Source organism: Suncus etruscus, chromosome 13, assembly GCF_024139225.1.
Source record: "Suncus etruscus isolate mSunEtr1 chromosome 13, mSunEtr1.pri.cur, whole genome shotgun sequence".
NCBI lineage: Eukaryota > Metazoa > Chordata > Mammalia > Eulipotyphla > Soricidae > Suncus > Suncus etruscus.
In genome coordinates, this window is record NC_064860.1 from 79,008,522 (window position 1) to 79,029,238 (window position 20,717).

At 34.5% G+C, this 20,717-nt stretch overlaps 1 protein-coding gene across 1 annotated transcript in view; it reads left to right on the plus strand.

Moving 5' to 3' along the window:
- The window catches only part of EPHA6 (EPH receptor A6), a 973,333-nt gene that overhangs the window by 613,812 nt on the left and 338,804 nt on the right, over window positions 1-20,717 (plus strand). Inside the window, exon 7 of the mRNA XM_049785675.1 lies at window positions 3,582-3,744. Within this exon, the coding sequence (XP_049641632.1) occupies window positions 3,582-3,744 (163 nt within the window). The remainder of the gene's footprint in view (window positions 1-3,581; window positions 3,745-20,717) is intronic.

The window sequence follows — 20,717 nt, forward strand, 5'->3', positions numbered from 1 at the left end:
GCTGTGATGAAGCCGCCAACTACTATTGCATTGGTATCCATGTCTTTCTTCAAATATATTAGCAATCATTTTAAATACTTTTCAGGTCCTTCATTACACTCATATGTTTAGAAATATGAATATGAGTATGAGTTATTCCTGATAAAATTTATCAATAAGAAATGATCCTTGGGGCCGGGTGGTGGCGCTAGAGGTAAGGTGCCTGCCTTGCCTGCGCTAGCCTTGGACAGACCGCGGTTTGATCCCCCGGTTTCCCATATGGTCCCCCAAGCCAGGAGTGACTTCTGAGCGCATAGCCAGGAATAACCCCTGAGCATCACCAGGTGTGGCCCAAAAACCAAAAATCAAAAAAAAAAAAAAAAAAAAGAAATGACCCTTATTACCTATTTAACTTTTGGGATCCTAAATTACATGTTACCTGATTCTAGTATAGTCACCCTGGCTTCTTGGAGAGAGTGGTTTGTTTAAAGAGTTGTCTTCCACCTTTGAGTTTGTGTTTCCCCTGACTATTCAAAAGTGAATATTGCAGGCAGCAGAATGAGTGGTTAATTTTTCTATTCATTTTGAAACTCTTTGTTTCATGATATGTACATTTAGTTTGTTGATATTGAGAGATATTATTGTTATGGAGTATTGCACCATCTTTCTACATGCATTTGGTGTGCTTGTGGAAATTTTCTTATCTTAAAGTAGCTCCTTTTCTTCTACTTATAAAGATGTTTTGAGCCTATGTTACTGGGCTGTTGTTCATCTGTGAAGCTGTGTATTTTTTCTTCAAATCTAAAGAAAAATCTTGCTGGGTAAATACTATTGGAAAGACATTTTTTTGTTTGTTTGTTTGGTTGGTTGTTGTTTTTGTTTTGTTTTATTTTTTACTATATCCAATCTCTATTTTTTAAGCCAAAAGGATCTTGTTTGGTAAATTGATTGTAAATATTTTGTTTATTTTTTTCCATGTATTTGGTGGGGGAGGGCACATACCTAGAAACTCAGATGTTACTACTGTCTCTGCATTGAAAATCATTCTGAAAAACTCAGGATTAAAAGAGATACTTGGGATGTTTGAACCTAAGTCTGCTGCATGCAAAGCTGGTGCCTACTATTCTACTATTGTAAATCTGTACAATTTCTTTCATTGATCTTGCTGCTCTAAATATTTTATTTCATCTGTGGCTTTCATCATTCTATTTATTATGTCTAGGAAGATTTTCACTTGAATCTCTTTTAATTGGTTTCCTTTGTGTTTCATGGATTTGTGTTAATTCACTCTCCAGTTCTGGGAACTCCTCAGCAATGTTATTCTTGATTGTTTCTTTATCTTAGGGTTGCCTTCCTGGAAATCTGGGACCGGATGATTCTTATGTTCTTCCTTTCAATTTTATTAAAAGTTCTTTTGTCATATATTCTTTTTTTTTTTAAGGTTTTCCTGCCATCTCTTATTGTTTGTAACTCATCTTTGAGCTCACTATTTGGTCCTCAGCAGCTATTACTCTATTGGTGAGGAACTTCAGTCTTTTGTTTAGTTTTGATTGTTTGTTTTTATTTTTTTTATTTTGGGTCACACCCGGAGGTGCTCAGGGGTTACTCCTGGCTCTGTGCTCTGAAACCATTCCTGGTAGGTATGGTGGACCGTATGGGATGCTGGGATTTAAATCATCTTCCTCCTTAATTGGCTGCATACAAGGTGAATGCCCTACCACTGTGCTATCTTTCAGTCTATTTTTTTTTTACCTTGCCTACCAAAATTTTCTGTTCGTATTTTGGTCATTTCTTTACTCATATATTCTTTGTTTTGTTGACTATTATATTATTTCTTTAATCTACTTAAACATCCTATACACATCCTTTATAAATTTTTATGTCAGAATGGTTATATAGCTGTTTATAATTGGTTGAGTCTTCAGGACTAACATAATCACTTATTAAAGTTTCTCTGTTTCTTTCCCTTCATGACTTTTACAGTCTCAAGGTGTTTCTTGTGTGTTATTTTGTGGTGAATTAGTTTGAGTTAGAATGTCTTTGTACGATCACTGTGAGACATGAAGTGAAAATATGTGCAATCTCTATACCAACCAGGCACTTCATTGGGGAATCTTGATCTGGCAAAAAAAAAATTGGCATTCCTGAGTAACAAACTGGACCCTGACAACAAGATGTCACAGTTTATTGGAATAAGTCACTAAATAAACTCTTATTATAGTGTTATAGACAGAATTTATGTGTTAAATAATTGGTTCAGCAATGGGATTAAAAATCATTCCCAAACAAGCTAATCACAAAATGTTGCTGTTACACTTAGTAGTCTGGGAGGCAAAGGGTGGAGCTTTCGGATGCATGTAGGGGAACTATAGTAGAGGGAGGTCAACACTGGTTGACTGGGAAAGATTTATAATTCACAATGACCTCAATAAAAATATTTTTAAAAAATATATAAAATAAAGCTTAAAATTATTTTAAAAAATCATTTTCAACCCTAGCCTTTGTACCTCAGATAGAAAGTGGAGAATTATAGTGAGGAATTAAGTTTAAAACCTGCTGACCTTATATGAGTTATGAGTTTAAAATGGTTCATATAAATACATTTTCCTAGACACCTTAATAAGATATCATTATAAAATTTTTAAACTATAATATAAGAACAATGATTCATCTCCACCTCCCGTTTAGTGTGGACAGACTCGAGTGCACAAAGTTAAGATAAGTGATGGTGGAGGGCAAATATTCTAATTAAAGGCCCCAACTCAATAAAACATTCAGCAAAAAAAAAGTGCATTTCTTATTTGTGACAAAAGGAAGTTTGGTTATTAACTGCTTGCAACCAAGCCTGTAGGCTTGCCTCTTATTACGCAGGTGGGGTAAGTATGCTGTTAACTTTCTGTATCTTTGATGCTCTTTTCTAGGCAAACTATTTTAAAATCTAGCCCACTACCATGATTACAATATGTACATCTTTTAAAAAGGAAACTGGACAGCCTTGGAGATGTGTCAATTTTCCCTTGAGGGAAAATTTTAATTTTATGACTTAATTTGACACAATTTAAAGTTTAATGCTGGATAATCACTAAATCCTAGAACAAAGCAATTGATTCTGGATTAAAAAGAATTTTTTTCAATTAAATAAATTAAATTGCCATTAATTCATTTTTCCTTTTACCCACAGGTCTACCCACGGATAGCGCCGGCATTTTGGCACTACCTGCGGGTAGAAGTGAGTAGCGGGTATTTGAATTCTCCTACTCTTGTTCTTGTGCTCTACTGGTGTGGTCCAATCTGATGTGCCCATGTCACTCTAGAAACAGCTGCCATTTTGTATATCTGCACTTATACTACCACCATTTCTCAGTAAAACTTTAAATAGCAAGTGCAGTTCATAGATGATGATCATAATAAATTTCCAAATCGAGAACATATCATATACATCATTAGGATAAATAAGTGCTAAATTATAAAAATATCATGCATATTCCTCTTTGTAATAAAAAAATGGTTATTCATATTCGAGTTTCTCAGCTTCACTTTGAATTGTCAGTAGAAAGAATGGAATAATTTTGCTTCACTTTCCTCCTATTTTCTATTCTCAGGAAAATGAGCAGCTCACTTATTCGTCTACAAGGTCCAAGGCCCCCAGTGTCATCATCAGTGGTCTCAAGCCAGCTACCAAGTACATATTTCATATACGAGTAAGAACTGCAACTGGATACAGTGGCTACAGTCAGAAGTTTGAATTTGAAACAGGAGATGAAAGTAAGTTTCTCCCAAGGACCCAACTATGATGTTTACTTAGTAGTATTCCAATATATCATTACTCAAATTACACTGTCCCAAAATTTTAATATTGTGTCACCAAACAGGAATTTATCTGTACAGGTGAATATACTTAGTCATTATAACTGTGCTGTCATTAAATATTTCCGTGAAATACCTTGCTCTACCAAAATGGTTATGTGAAGTAATATATCTCTTTATGTAGAATTCATACAAGTACTATAATGTAGGTAGTCTCAGTTGGTCATGTTACTGTGGTTGTTTGCCAATCTTGGCAGGATGATATAATATTAATGAAAACCTGGAATAGAATGAAGCCATGACTAAATGATTCTTGCAGCTAGCTCAAAATTACATAGCTTTGGCTTATTATCTCAGATGAATAAAACCAGTAGTCAGAAGACAACTCAGATAAAAGGTACTTACAAGTTTAACGATAGATATTTGGGATTAACTTAAATCTCAAATTGACTTCATAGCCACATATATATTTAAAACATGGCAGATATTTTAAAAGAATGAATGATGTATACCAATGTTATATAAATGAGGCATTAAATATTATTAATTCCAAGGCCAGCTTGGACATGAAATTCTTTTATCATTGTAAGAAAACCACATCAATGTTATCCTTGTAATGGTAATAGATTAGCTTTTGTGATTCAATTGCATAAGAAAAAATTCAAATATATATAAGTATGATAAAATTATATAACCATCATTGCTAAATATATGTGAGAATTTAATAATAGTAAGCTTAGGACCAAAAATAGTATAGAGTGAAAAAGGCACTTAACATATACATAGCTGAACTTATTTCTCTCCTTGGTACACCATAAACCTCTATATCCTCACCAGGATTCATCCCTAAGCACAGAACTAGGAACAAGCCCTGAGATTAGCCCAGTGTGATATCAAGATAGAAAAATGATAAATTCAGTTAGCAGAGTGGTACAGTATTTGCCTTGCATGTGGCCAACTCAAGACAAACTCAGGTTTGATTCCTGGCATCCCATATGGGCTCCTGAGCCAGGGGCAATTTCTGAGCACAGAGCCAGGAGTAACTCCGCAGCACTGCTGGGTATGGCTCGAAAACCAAAAAAAGGAAAAGAAAAGAAAACTGATAAATTTATTTTCAAAATAATTCAATTATTGTATATATTTATTATATAACTAATAAAAGTCAGGCATCATATTAAATACTTTGTAAATATTATTTCATTAAATATTTCACACTATTTTTGTTAAGTATTATTTCCCTAATTTTATTTATGAGAAATCAGGAACCTAGAGAATTTGAGCATTTTAGTCAGATCTCTCTAAGTGGTATGAAGATAAGTTTAAAATCATAACTAATGGCTATGCCTATCTTCTTCTAAAGTCTATACTCAACGGTTGCATAAATTTTTATTTAAATTATGAGCTACTGCTTATAACAGCACTAATTTAGAGACACAACTCATTAGTCTATCACTCAGCCAAACTAAAATTACTTATATTTTTACTTTTTTTTTCTGAGGAAGACACCTAGCAACATTGGGGGCCTACTCCATGTTGAAGGGGAAACCAATATAGGCTGCACCATTCAGCCATGTGCAAGGCAAGCACCTTACCCATTGTACTATTGTCTCTAGTCCCAGTCTTTCTCTTCTGACAGTGTCTTGTAGCTTATTTTAGTTGATAAGAGATAGTCACCTATAATAAATTCTTTATTGCAACTATACTAAATATGTAGTGGATAAGAACTGACATAATTAAGAAGGCACATAGCTTAAGAATAAATAAATGAATAAAATTATACTTATAAATTATATATAATATCAAGTAATCAATATTTATAACCCTGTAGAGACTGTTGGCTTCTCAAGCTAGAGATAAAATAACAGAGCAGAGAACACTTATTATAGATCATAATTATAATCAAGCAAAATAAAAATACCCAAGGAAGGCTTTTCTTGACTATTATTTTTCTGTACATTGGTCAAGAACAAATCTAAGTGCAAAGCTAAGGATGCAATTCAAGGAAAATTTGGTCAAGAGAATTTATTTTGATCAGCAGAAAATCATTGTTCTTTCATCCATGGCTAGGGATCAACTTGCCTACAGGTTGTATAGTGACTATGAAATTGTGCAGACTATGGAAAAATAGATAACTATACTTATCATTGACTGCTCTATTTGCCTATACTGTACGGTTTGCAAGTTATGTCATAAGTAACCAAATGGCATTAGTAGTTAGAAGGTTCCCCAGATCTGCAATATTTTATTGAGCAAGGACTTCATTACAAAAATATAAGCACTTTAATGTCAAAAACCATAGTATTATGTCTCATAAAGCCTCGTGCACACAGTTTTCAATATGCTGTTTTCTCAAATATACTAAGAACATATACTTTTCAAATGTGTATGGGTAGCTTGCTGCCTCTTAGTCTATAGAAAAAATTAATCAAATATTTTATTTGCCACAAGTAAGTAACATTGCTTGCTTCGTTTTGAGAATATGCTATAATTGTCTTGAATAGAATGATATATTCTATTTGAATTAAAATAAATTTTGAATCCAAAATTTGAAAGAATCTTAGGTAGATTTAAATGATGCCTTTATTGGTGTTTTAACATACTTTTCTCCTTAAGCTCCTTTTCAGAAAAATTTCTATTATGTTTGTCCCGGTCTATTGGTTGAAACACAATCTTACTGCTTCAATTATTCTGAATGAAATTAGCCACACCATTATTAACAACAGCCAGAAATTTGGCGATAATTATTAATGGTAAAGCATGAAGCAGAAAGAGAACCAGTTGACCCTATGGAGTAATAAAAAAAGTTAATTAATCAAGCAGGAGGCAGAATTCATATTTATGAGTCTACCACAGGAAGATTAATTCTAGTATATAAGACTTGAATTTGAAGTAATCTCCGATCGATAGCATACTTCCAGTGTTGGCAGCTGAATGTGAACATCCATAGAAAAGAATTTTCCTACAGTTAGATTGTTTTGAATGCAAATTGGTTTACCTTACAAAACACATGAAGGTTTCCCATACTAAGAATGCATGTGGAAGTCAACTATTTATTCAGCATGTCATAAAAGAATTTCCTCTATTGTTCTGGAAGTTCTGATGGACATTTTATGTAAATATATTCTGACATTGAGATTCTGTAGCAATCAATATTATTTGTTAGTTCTAATTATGCTTCAAGCACTGTTCAGTTCTGTTTTTATAGTTTGTAATACACTTACAGTGTTTGAATTAGTTGCTGTTACTATGTTCATTTTATGGGTTAGAACACTAGAACACAAAGAAGCTTAATGGCTTAGCAGGTTCTGGCATCTAGAAAGTGTTGCAATAGGGATATTATAGCATCACATACCTTTCATACTAATATACTGCTCAGAATAAGACAGCGTTCTTTGTATATCCATGTACTATTTTACTTTTCTTTAAATTTGGTCATCATATCTACTTTTTGTTCTGATTATTTTTTCTCCGATTCTTCACCTTTGTATGTCTAATTATGTTTCCTTATAATAATACATATTAGATATAAACAGATTTTAATAGTATTGTGATTATGTCATCAAATTCAGAGAGCTTTGTACATTTTAATACATTTCTAGATAAAAACTGAACATAGTAGACCATGTATAAATTCTCAAGAGACAAAGAGAAGCAACCAATTTGGTTTCTTCAAATGTACAGGACTGGATAAAAAATTATTTGCACAGAAGAATCACGTTAAGAAAACATATATAGGGTGGGAGTGGTAGCACAGTGATAGGGCATTTGCTTTGCATATGGATGACGCAGGACAGACCCAGATTCAATCCCCAACATCTCGTATGGTTCCCCATGCCTGCCAGGAGTAATTTCTGAGCGCAGAGTAAGGAGTAAGCCCAGAGGACACTCGGTGTGGCTCACAGACCAAAAAAAAAAAAAAAATTGCGTTTACCAAAAATTGTCCAGATAAAGATTCAAAATAAAGATTTTAAATTTTGTGGTAGGAACTAGGGTCATGTATGGTTGAAGGTATTTAATATGAAAAATACTAATGATCATAACTTAGCTACAAAGGATGGAGTGCAAATTATCAACCATTAACAGGAACTTAGAAACTATAAGGTAATCACTTCCATATAAAAATTACAGTTTATCTCATATATTAGAAGAAAATAACAGAACAATGAAACTGTTAAAATTTAGTATACATATATTTATTTTAAGCCAAGAAAAACTATTACACATATACAAAAATATTACTCTTACAAGTAGAAGCTATTTTTATGACCAGCATTTATTTTTATTTATCTTGTTTCTCCCATATTGTGTTACATTTATCTAGCAAGTAGAAAACATTTAAAACAGCCAAATGAGTTAGTAAACATTCAACTCATGTACATGTATTTCAAATGAATCACAAGTATTATATTGTTCTATAATATATTTTAGTGTATTATATTATATGTTTATATTGTTTGTACTTAGCACAATATTCAAAATTTCAGAAATTTATGTAGGAAAGTTTCTACAGATTTGCTATAGATAATGGTATTATAGCTTACATTTAAAATTTTTTGTGTGGAGATGTGAAATGTTCTCACCATATAAATATGGTAGTTATAAAGCGGATGGGTTTCAGTTAGACTGGTTGTAATAATCATTTTTATAATGTATACTTGTATAAAACATTGTTTTATACTATAAATATTAATATAATTTTATTTGTTCATTTAATAAATATGGAGGGAAATATAAAAATGACAAAATGTTCTGTCTTTAACAAACTTACCACTAAACTATATTAGTGAGTCTTATAAGATATTAGTTATTCTTATTTAGCTATTCCCAAGACCAATTTTAATGTAACTTAAATTGAGATGGGATGAATCCTTGCCAATCAGCTATCTTATAAATTGCCAAGATGTTTCTATTAAATTCTTTGACTTTATAACTTTGAATTCTTCTAGAGAGCAAAATATTCCTTAGATATTTCAAATTGCCTGTGTAAATAATTGGAGATTTAGAGCCATTCTTCAGGGTATACAAATCAACTTTATTGACATATTTTGAAGTGATTTTTCATTGTCAAATTTAACTTGTGAAGAATGGCATTACAAACAAAATTATAAAACTAGACTCTCAATAGAACTATATGGAGACCCATTCAGAAATCCTAGTAAAAATCTTAATTATGGTTGACCATATGTTATGGTCTTACGTTATGGTCATATGTTACAACTAATTATATGTAAGTCTCAATGCTGAAATAACAATAGTGTTATTTCTTTTCTATTTTTGTTTCTTTTGTTGTTTGTTTTTTGTTTTGGGGTCACACCCGGCAGCGCTCAGGGTTACTCCTGGCTCTACACTCAAAAATCGCTCCTGGCAGACTCGGGGAACCAAATGGGATGCTGGGATTCAAACCACCATCCTTCTGCCTGCAAGGCAAATGCCTTACCTCCATGCTATCTCTCTGGTCCCAGAATAGTTTTATTTCATGTGTTACTTCTAGAATGGTGCTTACAAGGATAAGAAAGTTCAAGTTAGCTGTATAATGATTCATAGAATCTATACATAAATGCATTTCTTACAAAGGAGGGATAGAAACAGGATGTTGAGATGAAAATATCTGCTAGGAAGTAGCAGACTATAAAGATGACATAGGACAGAGGTTTGGTCCATGTCCTAGCTTTATTTTCTATTTATTTCCAAATTCTATTCACATGGCAATCCATAATTTTTCATAAATGAACATCTTTGGATTAGGATAAACAAAGTTGTTTAAGATGCCCAAACCAGGTAAAAATCATTATATGTAACATAGATACATACATATATAATAAATACTATCTGCCTATGTCAAAACTTAGTTTCTAACATGTATTACCAATATCAGAAAAATATAACTTTAAAAATCTTAACATCAATAATTTAAAGTATATGTTGACCCAATGTAAACCATCTATTCTTGCTGTATCTTCTATTCTCAAATTGATAAAGAATCAATTTGTCAATAGACATATTATTATATAAAAAACTAAACAACTCTACCAAGATCTGTATAAAGATTTAAATGAAAGTTTGAGTATTTATATTATATTTTTTTCTTATCCCAGTGAAACACTAGCTCAGTGATTTAAATTCAGCAACAAGAATTCTTGGCGAATGAACTGGAGTAGCGCCTTGTAAGCAATTTAGCTGTGTAGGCACAAAGCTGAGCATGGCAAGGCTGAGAATATTACCATTCTATAAAGACAGGGTGTAAAACATATGCCACCTGACTGCCAGATGCAAAATAGCTGATTCACAAAAACTAAATTTTATATTATCATGTTTTTAGAATACTAATCACTTTTTATATTTTCCTTAAGTTGTAGCTATTTTTAATTTAAATGGTTATATGTACTGGACACAAAACCAGAAAGCAGAGTAATTTACTCAATAATAAATTTTAGCATTCTGTAAACAGTAGACATTGATATTGCTTTTTAAGTTAGTTATAAGTATATAATGTATATACATTACAAAGCATAAATATTTTGCATTCATATGCAGTTCTCATTCCCATTTTGAGTATTAGGAATAAAATTGGCAGTGCTTTCATTATTATTGCCTAAGTTTTTCTTATAAAAAAGGTAGTTGACTTTCAAATTTGATATAAAGTTTTGTTAAATTCAATGAAATAAGAAAGTGAATGGTCCTCAAAAGGAAGTAGCAAAAGCTAAAGAAGTGTATTGTTTAATTATTCAATTTATTCATTTTCTTCTTCACTCTAAGAATTAATGTTTTGGAACAGATATATAGATAGGCACAAATGAAAAAATAAAGTTATTCTCTGCTTTCCCAAATGCTATGCAAAAGTTCAAAGAACTAAGCAAGTTTACAATATAAGGTTTTATGTTGTATTTATGTGAGGACAAGGATAAAGAATATTATAGCCAAACTCTTGTTTTAATAAAATGTTCTAGAAATAAGTAATTTTGCAAAGAAGTAGTAATTTTGACTCATACCTGGCAGTGCTTAAGAGCTATTTGTAGCTCTGTGCTCAAGAGTAATACCTTGAGAAGTTGGCATAGTTGAAGAAGAAGGATTGGTATACCTGATGCTAGGGATAGTACTAGAGTTAGACACATGGAAGGCAAATACCTGACATCCTCCCACTCCTCCAAAAAAAATGTATTCTAAAAAAACTTCAAAGTTGTATGGTGTTGACCAGAAGATGAAGGGGACAGAAGATAAGATATTGAGTAGGACAAAGGATTGTGGAACATTTATTTTCATTTCTGTGTAAGTGTATAGATGAAAGTATGGAACTTTCTATAACTGATTCATATAACTGAAACAATGGTTTTCAAAATTCTGTACTAGGAATATCAGCAACACCTAGAAATATATTAGAAATACAGTGCAAGTCTGAATCAGAAACTCTGGGCTAGGACTCAGATTTCTGTTTTAACAAGCCTTCCAAGTGATTTTAACGTTCCCTATAGTTGAAGAACCAGCAATTTAATCAGAGACTAGCAGTGTAGGAGTAATGGGAGTGATGACCTTGGAGCAGGAAATGTACAAAAAAATGTGACTGGAGTCATAGGCCAGGGCCATGCGGTTCAGTCTCTTTCTGTAGTGACATGAAACTCTTAATTTTATTTTTACTTCAAGATATCTGCAGTTTCACACAAGCAAACTGATTTTTAGAGAGTCAGAATGAGATTCCCAAACTCACTTCTCTGGAACCACTGCTATCACATCTAATTATTTCCTCACCTTCATTTTATCCCTGCTAAAAATAGTCTTCCAAATATCATTTTCACTGTTATGCTCTTAGCTGTCATAACTTTCAAATTCACAAAGTCTATTTTAGCCTTAATAATTCACCTACTGAAGATACTGGAACCTTGAGTATTATTTATTTAAATTCTAACACGTGCTCAGTCTCTAGCAATATGTAAGCCCACATATTTCTCCTTGACAATTCATATTTAGTTTCTGGACTTTCCAAGACGCAGCAAATCATGACCTGCTCACCAGAGTCTCTAAGAAATTTGGAGATGAGCCACCAACCTATACCAAACCTTCAGTAAAAATTGATCAGTTGTGGGGTCGGAGAGATAGCACAGCAGTAGGGCATTTGTCTTGTACACAGCCAACCCAGGATGGACAGATTGTTGTTCAATTTCCAGCACCCAATATTGTCCTCCTGAGCATGCCAGGGGAAATTTCTGAGCCCAGAGCCAGAGTAACCCTGAGCACCGCCAGGTGTGACCCCAAAACCAAAATAAAAAAAAAAAAGATCAGTTGCACAAATTCTGAAAATCAAATTATAAGGGAAACTGCGTTTCTAGGTACCATAGAAAGAAAGGTAATGTATTAGCATACTAAAGTTAGACTTATATGCCACACAGAAATGTCACTAACTTGTCTCAAGCTAGGTTGCTTGAATATAATTATATTTGTTTACAACACAATGATATATTAAATTAGTCATCCTGACTCACGAGAAATTTCCTCCTAGATTTTATTTCCTTATTAAAATAAGTAAATAGATAAAAAGAAAATGCTATATTATCTTCACTTACTCTAAATCTGGAAACTTTAAAGTAAAGTGTTTGGTGAAAGGTCAACTTGATTCAGTCAGTCCTTAGACATAAGGACCTAATGAAAATACCATATTTTCTGGCCTATAAGATGACTTTTGAGACAAAAAAAAAAGTCAACCGAAAATTGGGGGTCGTCTTATACACCAAGTATATCCTGAAAAATGTTTCAATATGCCAATAAACAAAAATTGTCTGAATATTGCCACAAAACGAATTTTCCAACTCAATCCTGTACCAATCACTGCAAGGCTGCTCAGACCGCCTCTCTAACTCAGCCAATCCAAGCAGGCTTTTGATGCATGCAAATTAGACAATGTTCTGGACCCGAATCTACACTGTCAAAAGCCTGCTCAGATTGGCCAGAGTCAGAGAGGAAGTCTATGACAGTGTAACCTTTGAACCTTTGCTTGTTGTGATTGGCTCACTGTGGTACATACAGTTGCAGCACAGGAACGTTCTGTCTGATACAGCAAATATAGGCCTAAATCTGTTTTAACTGCAAAATTAGGGTGTTGTTTTATACGCTGGCAAATACGGTAGTTTAATCTATGCTTGCTTTTGGATTTTTTCTACAGAAAAATATTTAAACTTTATGAGAAATTTATTCCTTTGCACGCCAACTCATAAATAATTAACTGGAAAAAGTAGTTGTATACCAAATGCTGACCTACATGCTGTCAATATAGTAGATAAAGGAATCTCTAACTTGGAGCTTATATTCCAGAGAAAAGAGAGTCAATAACAAATAATAAGTAAAATATTTGATGATTCAGTCAAATTTTCCTTTCCAAATGTTGCCTTTGGATATATAAAACTGGGTGCTCAAGAATCAGTCGTTCCATTTTCAGCCAGCATGAGCTTATATGATAGGTCAATATACAATACAAAAATTAGTCTAAGTTTTGCTTTAAGACTAGTCTAAAAATCCAACTCACCTCCAGAACTCACTGAGGTCATTGTAACTGACAAATAGCAATTTAACTGCTTCATTTTTTCCCATTTCTGCTTCTTTTGCTGTTCATATGTGCCAGACTGAGGTCATCCTTGATAACCTGCTATATACAAAGCACTACTGTAGAATCCATGCTTTAGGACACTCTGACACAAGATGATGGAAGTACTCTGGAGAGGAGTAATGCTAGCAAGCAAGTTAAGGAGTGCATACTAATATGATCATTAACTGTTCACAAACACTATAATGCTAATACTACTGCCAGCAAGGTGACTGAGAAAGAAACTTACTAGATGAGGGACATAACAGTTTTGAGTAAAAAAAAAAATGTATATGTAAGAAAATAGTTTGCGATAGTTATTGATGCTTAAAATTCAATTTGGCTCATATAGCACATACAAATAAACAAGAGAGGTCATGAAGAATTAAAAGCACAAGCTTTGGATTAAATTTAAATTTAAATATTCAGTCTAACCTTCAATATTTTCTTTTTTTATTTTGGATGAGTAAAGTAGTTATTATGTGCCTTAAACTCTATATCTGGAAAATGGGGATACGAAGACCATCTGCTTTCTCTATTTTTCTGAATATGTAACAATTTAATCTAAAAACAGAGTATTGAATCTGTGAGTGGTTAAAGCTTAGTTACTATTTAAATCAACAATAAATTACTCATTAATTTGAATCTTGATTTGCACTCTTAATTTAAATTTGTATTTTAAAAAGTGAAAAAAATATTATCTTCTTGTATGTGGTTACCCTATAATAACAACCAGTCATCTACTGATTCATCCCTTTAGATTTTATACTCATTAACTTACCTTGTGTAACTGGTATTGATAGAACTTAGTGTTGTGTTTTGTTAATTATTTAACATGTATTCCTGAGGAGATTTAGGGAGTCTTGGACCACTCCTTGAAATACCTGACCTGATAATTTGGTACCTAGTGTTTCAAGAGTCACTGAGGTACTTTGATGGCTCTGAAGTGGAGACAAATAAAGTGCTGTGGCTAGAACACAGTGCTTCATGCACAGTAGGCATATGCTCTATGATTTGATTTATGAACTATATCCCATCCCCATTATTTAATTTTAATAAATGACATGAAGAATAATGTAAATCCCTAAAAAATTAAGTGCTCCAAAACTAGATTTAGCCAAAGTGGGTTCATTCAAACTTCCCAAATGCCAGGTCTTAGCCATCACACTAGGCAATTTAGGAACACAAGTCACATTGCAGTAACGTTAGGTATGCATTTAAAATCACTATACCAACTCTTTTTTTAAAGATAATCATTTTATTTATGGATTAGGTCACTATCTTTTGAAATACTTAAATCATAAGAGAACTCAAATGTTGGCAGACAATATTGTAATGATTAGATTTAAACTCTGAAACTAGATAATTATTACTTATATTCTGCTTCTACCACTCCTTCATAAATATGGCAAGTTATCTAACCTCTCCATACCTCCTTTGTCATCTTTAAAATAGAGATAATAGTACTATGATCTTATATGATTATTATGTGTCTGAAAAAGGAAATAAATGAGGAGTGTTTAGAACTGCAATAGTATTTTATAAGTTCTCTAAAAAGCTCATTGTTCTAATAATTACTTTTCTTCTTAGCAAAACCACACTGAGTTCAATTGATATTCTAAACTAGTCTATGCTATGAACATTTTTATTCTCATCTCCATAAAATAAAAAGAAATTAATTATAATGTTAAAAAATTTATGGTAAGAAATCTTTCTTAAGAAACCCGCTGAGGAGTGAGTAAGAAATGGCTGACGGGGGAACTGCCAGGTAAAGTGCTGACTGACTCACTTGCGGAGTCCCCGCCTGGCGGTGCTTCTTCTGAGGAAACTGAGGACCTGAAGGGAGCCCTGCCCTGTTCTTCTCTGTCTTTCCTGAACTCTGGAAGCTCTCCTCAGAGCCCTGGGAAGCGAACCCCCAAAAACTGCATTCTGAAGCTACCCAGCGAGTGGAGCCCTAGGAAGTGAACCCCCAAAAACTGCATTCTGAAACTACCCAGAGAGCAGCCCTCCTTAGAGCCCTGGGAAGTGAACCCCCCAAAAAAATTGCATTCTGAAGCTACCCAGCAAGTGATCGAGCAAACCTGCGCTCTTTCTAAGAAAAGAACACCATTGCAACAAGAAGAAAAAATTACACTAAGAACCATGCTGGATCACAGAAGCAAGCATTTCTCTCCGGACTGTCGTCTCTGCTGCATGCTCAGGCCTAAGATTTGATCCTGTGTGAGGCTTCATCCACGGAAGACTCCCCTCCCTTAGAGGCAAGTCGGCCCATCCAAAAAGGGCGGAGTCAGAGGAGAGTGCTGCCTGCATCATATAGCCAATGAATACCACCACAACACATAGAAAAACCCACAATACAAGTGTGACAATGGGGAAACAACGCAGGCCAGCATCAGACATAGAGAATGAAGAAGACAATTCTGAGGACCAGATAATGACCAACCAACTAATCAACCTCTCAGATAAGGACTTTAGACTAGCAATATGGAAGATGCTCAAAGAACTCAAAGAAACCATGGATCGAGTTGAACAGAACACTAATAAGAACCAAGAAAATATGAAGACAGAAATCACAAAACTCCAAACTGAAATAACATGTCAACTAACAGGTCTGAAAAAGTCAGTAAATAAAGTGAATGACAAAATGGATAAGCTCTGGGACAGGGTATCAGAAGCTGAGAATAGACTTGGTGCTGTGGAAGATGAGATACATAACAATTCCATACAGCAGGAGAGGTTGAAAAAAAAACTTAAAGCAAATGAGCAGACAATGGAAAAATTAGTCAAAGAATGGGAACAGATGAAGATAGAAGTCTATGATAAGATCAACAAAAACAACTTAAGAATCATTGGAGTCCCAGAGACCCAGGAAGAAAATTTCCAGGAAGAATCAACGGTCAAGAACATCATTAAAGAGAAACTTCCAGAGCTAAAGAACATATGTGATCAAATCCTGCATGCTCAAAGAGTACCAACCAAAAGAGACCCCAGAAAAACCACCCCAAGACACATACTAGTCACAATGACAAATCCCACAGATAGAGACAGAATTCTGAAAACAGCAAGATCAAAAGGGGAAATTACATTCAAGCAAGCATCCTTGAGATTTACAGCAGACCTGTCACCAGAAACACTCAATGCCAGAAAGCAGTGGTGGGACCTTGTGACAAGACTGAATGAAATGAACGCTTCACCTAGAATACTGTACCCAGCAAAACTCACTTTCCGGTTTGACGGAAGAATACATGGTTTCACAGACAAAAAACAGCTCAGAAACTTTACAGACTCAAAACCAGTCTTAAGAGAAAAACTGAAAGACCTAATTTAAGACAAGACTACCCAAAAGACACACCAAATTTCGATATAAAGATGGCGTTAAATCCCAGGACAATTCTTTCTCTCAACGTCAATGGACTAAATTCACCAGTCAAGAGACACAGAGTGACTAAATGGATCAAAAAACTCAATCCAACCTTCTGCTGCCTACAAGAAACGCACCTGAATAGTCAGAACAAACATAGACTCAAAATAAAAGGCTGGAGAAAAATTATCCAAGCAAACAACACCAATAAAAAAGCTGGAGTGGCCATACTAATATCAGATAATGCAAACTTTATACTTAGGAAGGTTGTAAGGGACAAGAATGGACATTTTATATTAATCAACGGGTATGTAGAGCAGGAAGAAATAACTCTCCTAAACATATATGCACCGAATGAGGGGCCAGCAAAATATTTAATACAACTGTTGACAAATCTGAAAAACAATATCAATAACAACACAATAATTGTGGGGGACCTCAACATGGCTTTGTCAATACTGGATAGGTCAACCAGACTGAAACCCAACAAGAATATACTAGACTTGAGGAGAGAAATGAAAGAAAGAGGCCTAGTGGATATATATAGGACAATCCATCCCCAGAAACCTGAGTACACATTCTTCTCCAATGTACATGGGACATTCTCCAGGATAGACTACATGCTGGCACATAAAACATACCTTCATAATATCAAGAGAATAGAAATTTTGCAGACTATCTTCGCAGACCTCAAGGCTCTGAAATTATTTGTGAATTCCAAAGGGACTCAGAAGAAAAACTTTAACACCTGAAAGTTAAACAGCCTCAGACTCAATAACCAGTGGGTCCAAGATGAAATCAAGGAGGAAATCAAATGGTTCCTGGAAACAAATGACAATAAAGACCCAAACTATCAGAACTTATGGGACACAGCAAAAGCAGTACTGAGAGGAAAATTTATAGCTTTCCAAGTGCACATCAGGAAGGAAGAAGGAGCTTACCTGAGTAGCTTAATGACACAGCTAATAGAACTAGAAAGTGCTCAACAAAAGGACCTCAAAATAGGGAGACAGAAGGAAATAACAAAGCTGAGAGCAGAAATCTACGAAGTGGAAACCCAAAAACAATCCGAAAGATCAACGAAAGCAGAAGTTGGTTCTTCAAAAATTAAACAAGATTGATAGACCACTGGCAAACCTAACAAAGAAAGAGAGAGAGAGAAACTTGATAACTCGTATTAGGAATGAAAAAGGAGAGATCACTACTGATATGACAGAAATTCAAAGGGTAATCAGAAACTACTTTGAGAAACTCTATGCCACTAAAAATGAGAACCTGGAAGAAATGGATAAATTCTTGGAATCTTATAATCTTCCACGGTTGAAGGAAGAGGATGTAGCATATCTAAACACCCCCATCAACATTGATGAAATAAAAATGGTAATCAAAAGTCTGCCCAAAAACAAAAGCCCAGGCCCAGATGGATTCACTAATGAATTCTTTCAAACTTTCCAAGAGGAACTACTACCAATCCTGGCAAGACTTTTTCATGAAATTGAAAAAACAGAGACACTTCCAAATAGTTTTTATGAAGCCAACATCACCTTGATACCTAAACCAGACAGAGATGCTATGAAAGAAGAAAATTACAGACCAATATCGCTGATGAATGCAGATGCAAAGATCCTCAACAAAATCCTTGCAAATAGGATTCAATGCCTCATTAAGAAGATCATCCACTATGATCAAGTAGGTTTCATCCCAGGAATGCAAGGATGGTTTAACATCTGTAAATCTATCAATATAATACACAGCATAAACAACAAGAAAAATAAAAACCACATGATCATATCAATAGATGCATAGAAAGCATTTGATAAGGTCCAACACCCATTCTTGATCAAAACTCTCAGCAAGATGGGAATGGAAGGAACCTTCCTCAATATAGTTAAGGCCATCTACCATAAGCCAGTGGCAAACATTATCCTCAATGGAGAAAAACTAAAAACCTTCACTCTAAATTCTGGCACAAGACAAGGCTGTCCTCTCTCACCACTCCTATTCAACATAGCACTGGAAGTACTTGCTATAGCGATTAGGCAAGAAAAAGATATCAAGGGAATCCAGACAGGAAAGGAAGAAGTCAAGCTCTCACTGTTTGCAGATGACATGATACTCTACTTAGAAAACCCTAGAGACTCTACCAAAAAGCTTCTAGAAACAATAGACTCATATAGCAAGGTGGCAGGCTACAAAATTAACACACAAAAATCAATGGTCTTTCTATACACCAATAGCAATAAGGAAGAAATGGACATTAAGAACACAACCCCATTCACAATAGTGCCACACAAACTCAAATATCTTGGAATCAACTTGACTAAAAATGTAAAGGACCTATACAAAGAAAACTATAAAACTCTGCTCCAAGAAATAAGAGAGGACACGCGGAAATGGAAATGCATACCCTTCTCATGGATTGGCAGGATTAACATCATCAAAATGGCAATAGTCCCCAAGGCATTATACAGATTTAATGCCATCCCTCTAAAGATACCCATGACATTCTTCAAAGAAGTGGATCAGGCACTTTTGAAATTCGTTTGGAACAATAAACACCCTAGAATAGCTAAAGCAATCATTGGGAAAAAGAATATGGGAGGAATTACTTTCCCCAACTTTAAACTGTACTACAAAGCAATAGTTATCAAAACAGCATGGTATTGGAATAAGGACAGGCCCTCAGATCAGTGGAATAGGCTTGAATACTCAGAAAATGTTCCCCAGACATACAATCACCTAATTTTTGATAAAGGAGCAGGAAATCCTAAATGGAGCAGGGAAAGCCTCTTCAACAAGTGGTGTTGGCACAACTGGATAGCCAATTGCAAAAAAATTGAACTTAGACCCCCAGCTAACATCATGTACAAAGGTAAAATCCAAATGGATTAAAGACCTTGATATCAGACCCAAAACCATAAGATATATTGAACAACACATAGGCAAAACACTCCAAGACATTGAGACTACAGTTATCCTCAAGGAGGAAACTGCACTCTCCAAGCAAGTGAAAGCAGAGATTAACAGATGGGAATATATTAAGCTGAGAAGCTTCTGCACCTCAAAGGATATAGTACCCAGGATACAAGAGCCACCCACTGATTGGGAGAAACTATTCACCCAATACTCATCAGATAAGGGGCTACTCTCCAAAATATACAAGGCACTGACAGAACTTTACAAGAAAAAAACATCTAATCGCATCAAAATATGGGGAGAAGAAATGAACAGACACTTTGTCAAAGAAGAAATACAAATGGCCAAAAGACACATGAAAAAATGCCCCACATCACTAATCATCAGGGAGATGCAAATCAAAACAATGATGAGATACCACCTCACACCCCAGAGAATGGCACACATCACAAAGAATGAGAATAAACAGTGTTGGCGGGGATGTGGAGAGAAAGGAACTCTTATCCACTGCTGGTGGGAATGCCGTCTAGTTCAACCTTTATGGAAAGCAATATGGAGATTCCTCCAAAAACTGGAAATCTAGCTCCCATATGATCCAGCTATACCACTCCTAGGAATATACCCTAGGAACATAAAAATACAATACAAAAACCCCTTCCTTACACCTATATTCATTGCAGCACTATTTACCATAGCAAGACTATGGAAACAACCAAGATGCCCCTCAACAGACGAATGGCTAAAGAAACTGTGATACATATACACAATGGAATATTATGCAGCTGTCAGGAGAGATGAAGTCATGAAATTTTCCTATACATGAATGTACACGGAATCTATTATGCTGAGTGAAATAAGTCAGAGAGAGAAAGAAAAACACAGAATAGTCTCACTCATCTATGGGTTTTAAGAAAAATGAAAGACATTCTTGCAATAATAATTTTCAGACACAAAAGAGAAAAGAGCTGGAATGTATATTTATTTTACTTTAAAAAAGAGTTATAGTAGAAGAATAAAAGACAGTAATGCTAATAATACCTGGAGACAATAGATACCCAGGCTCTAAGGACCAGCCTATGATATGAA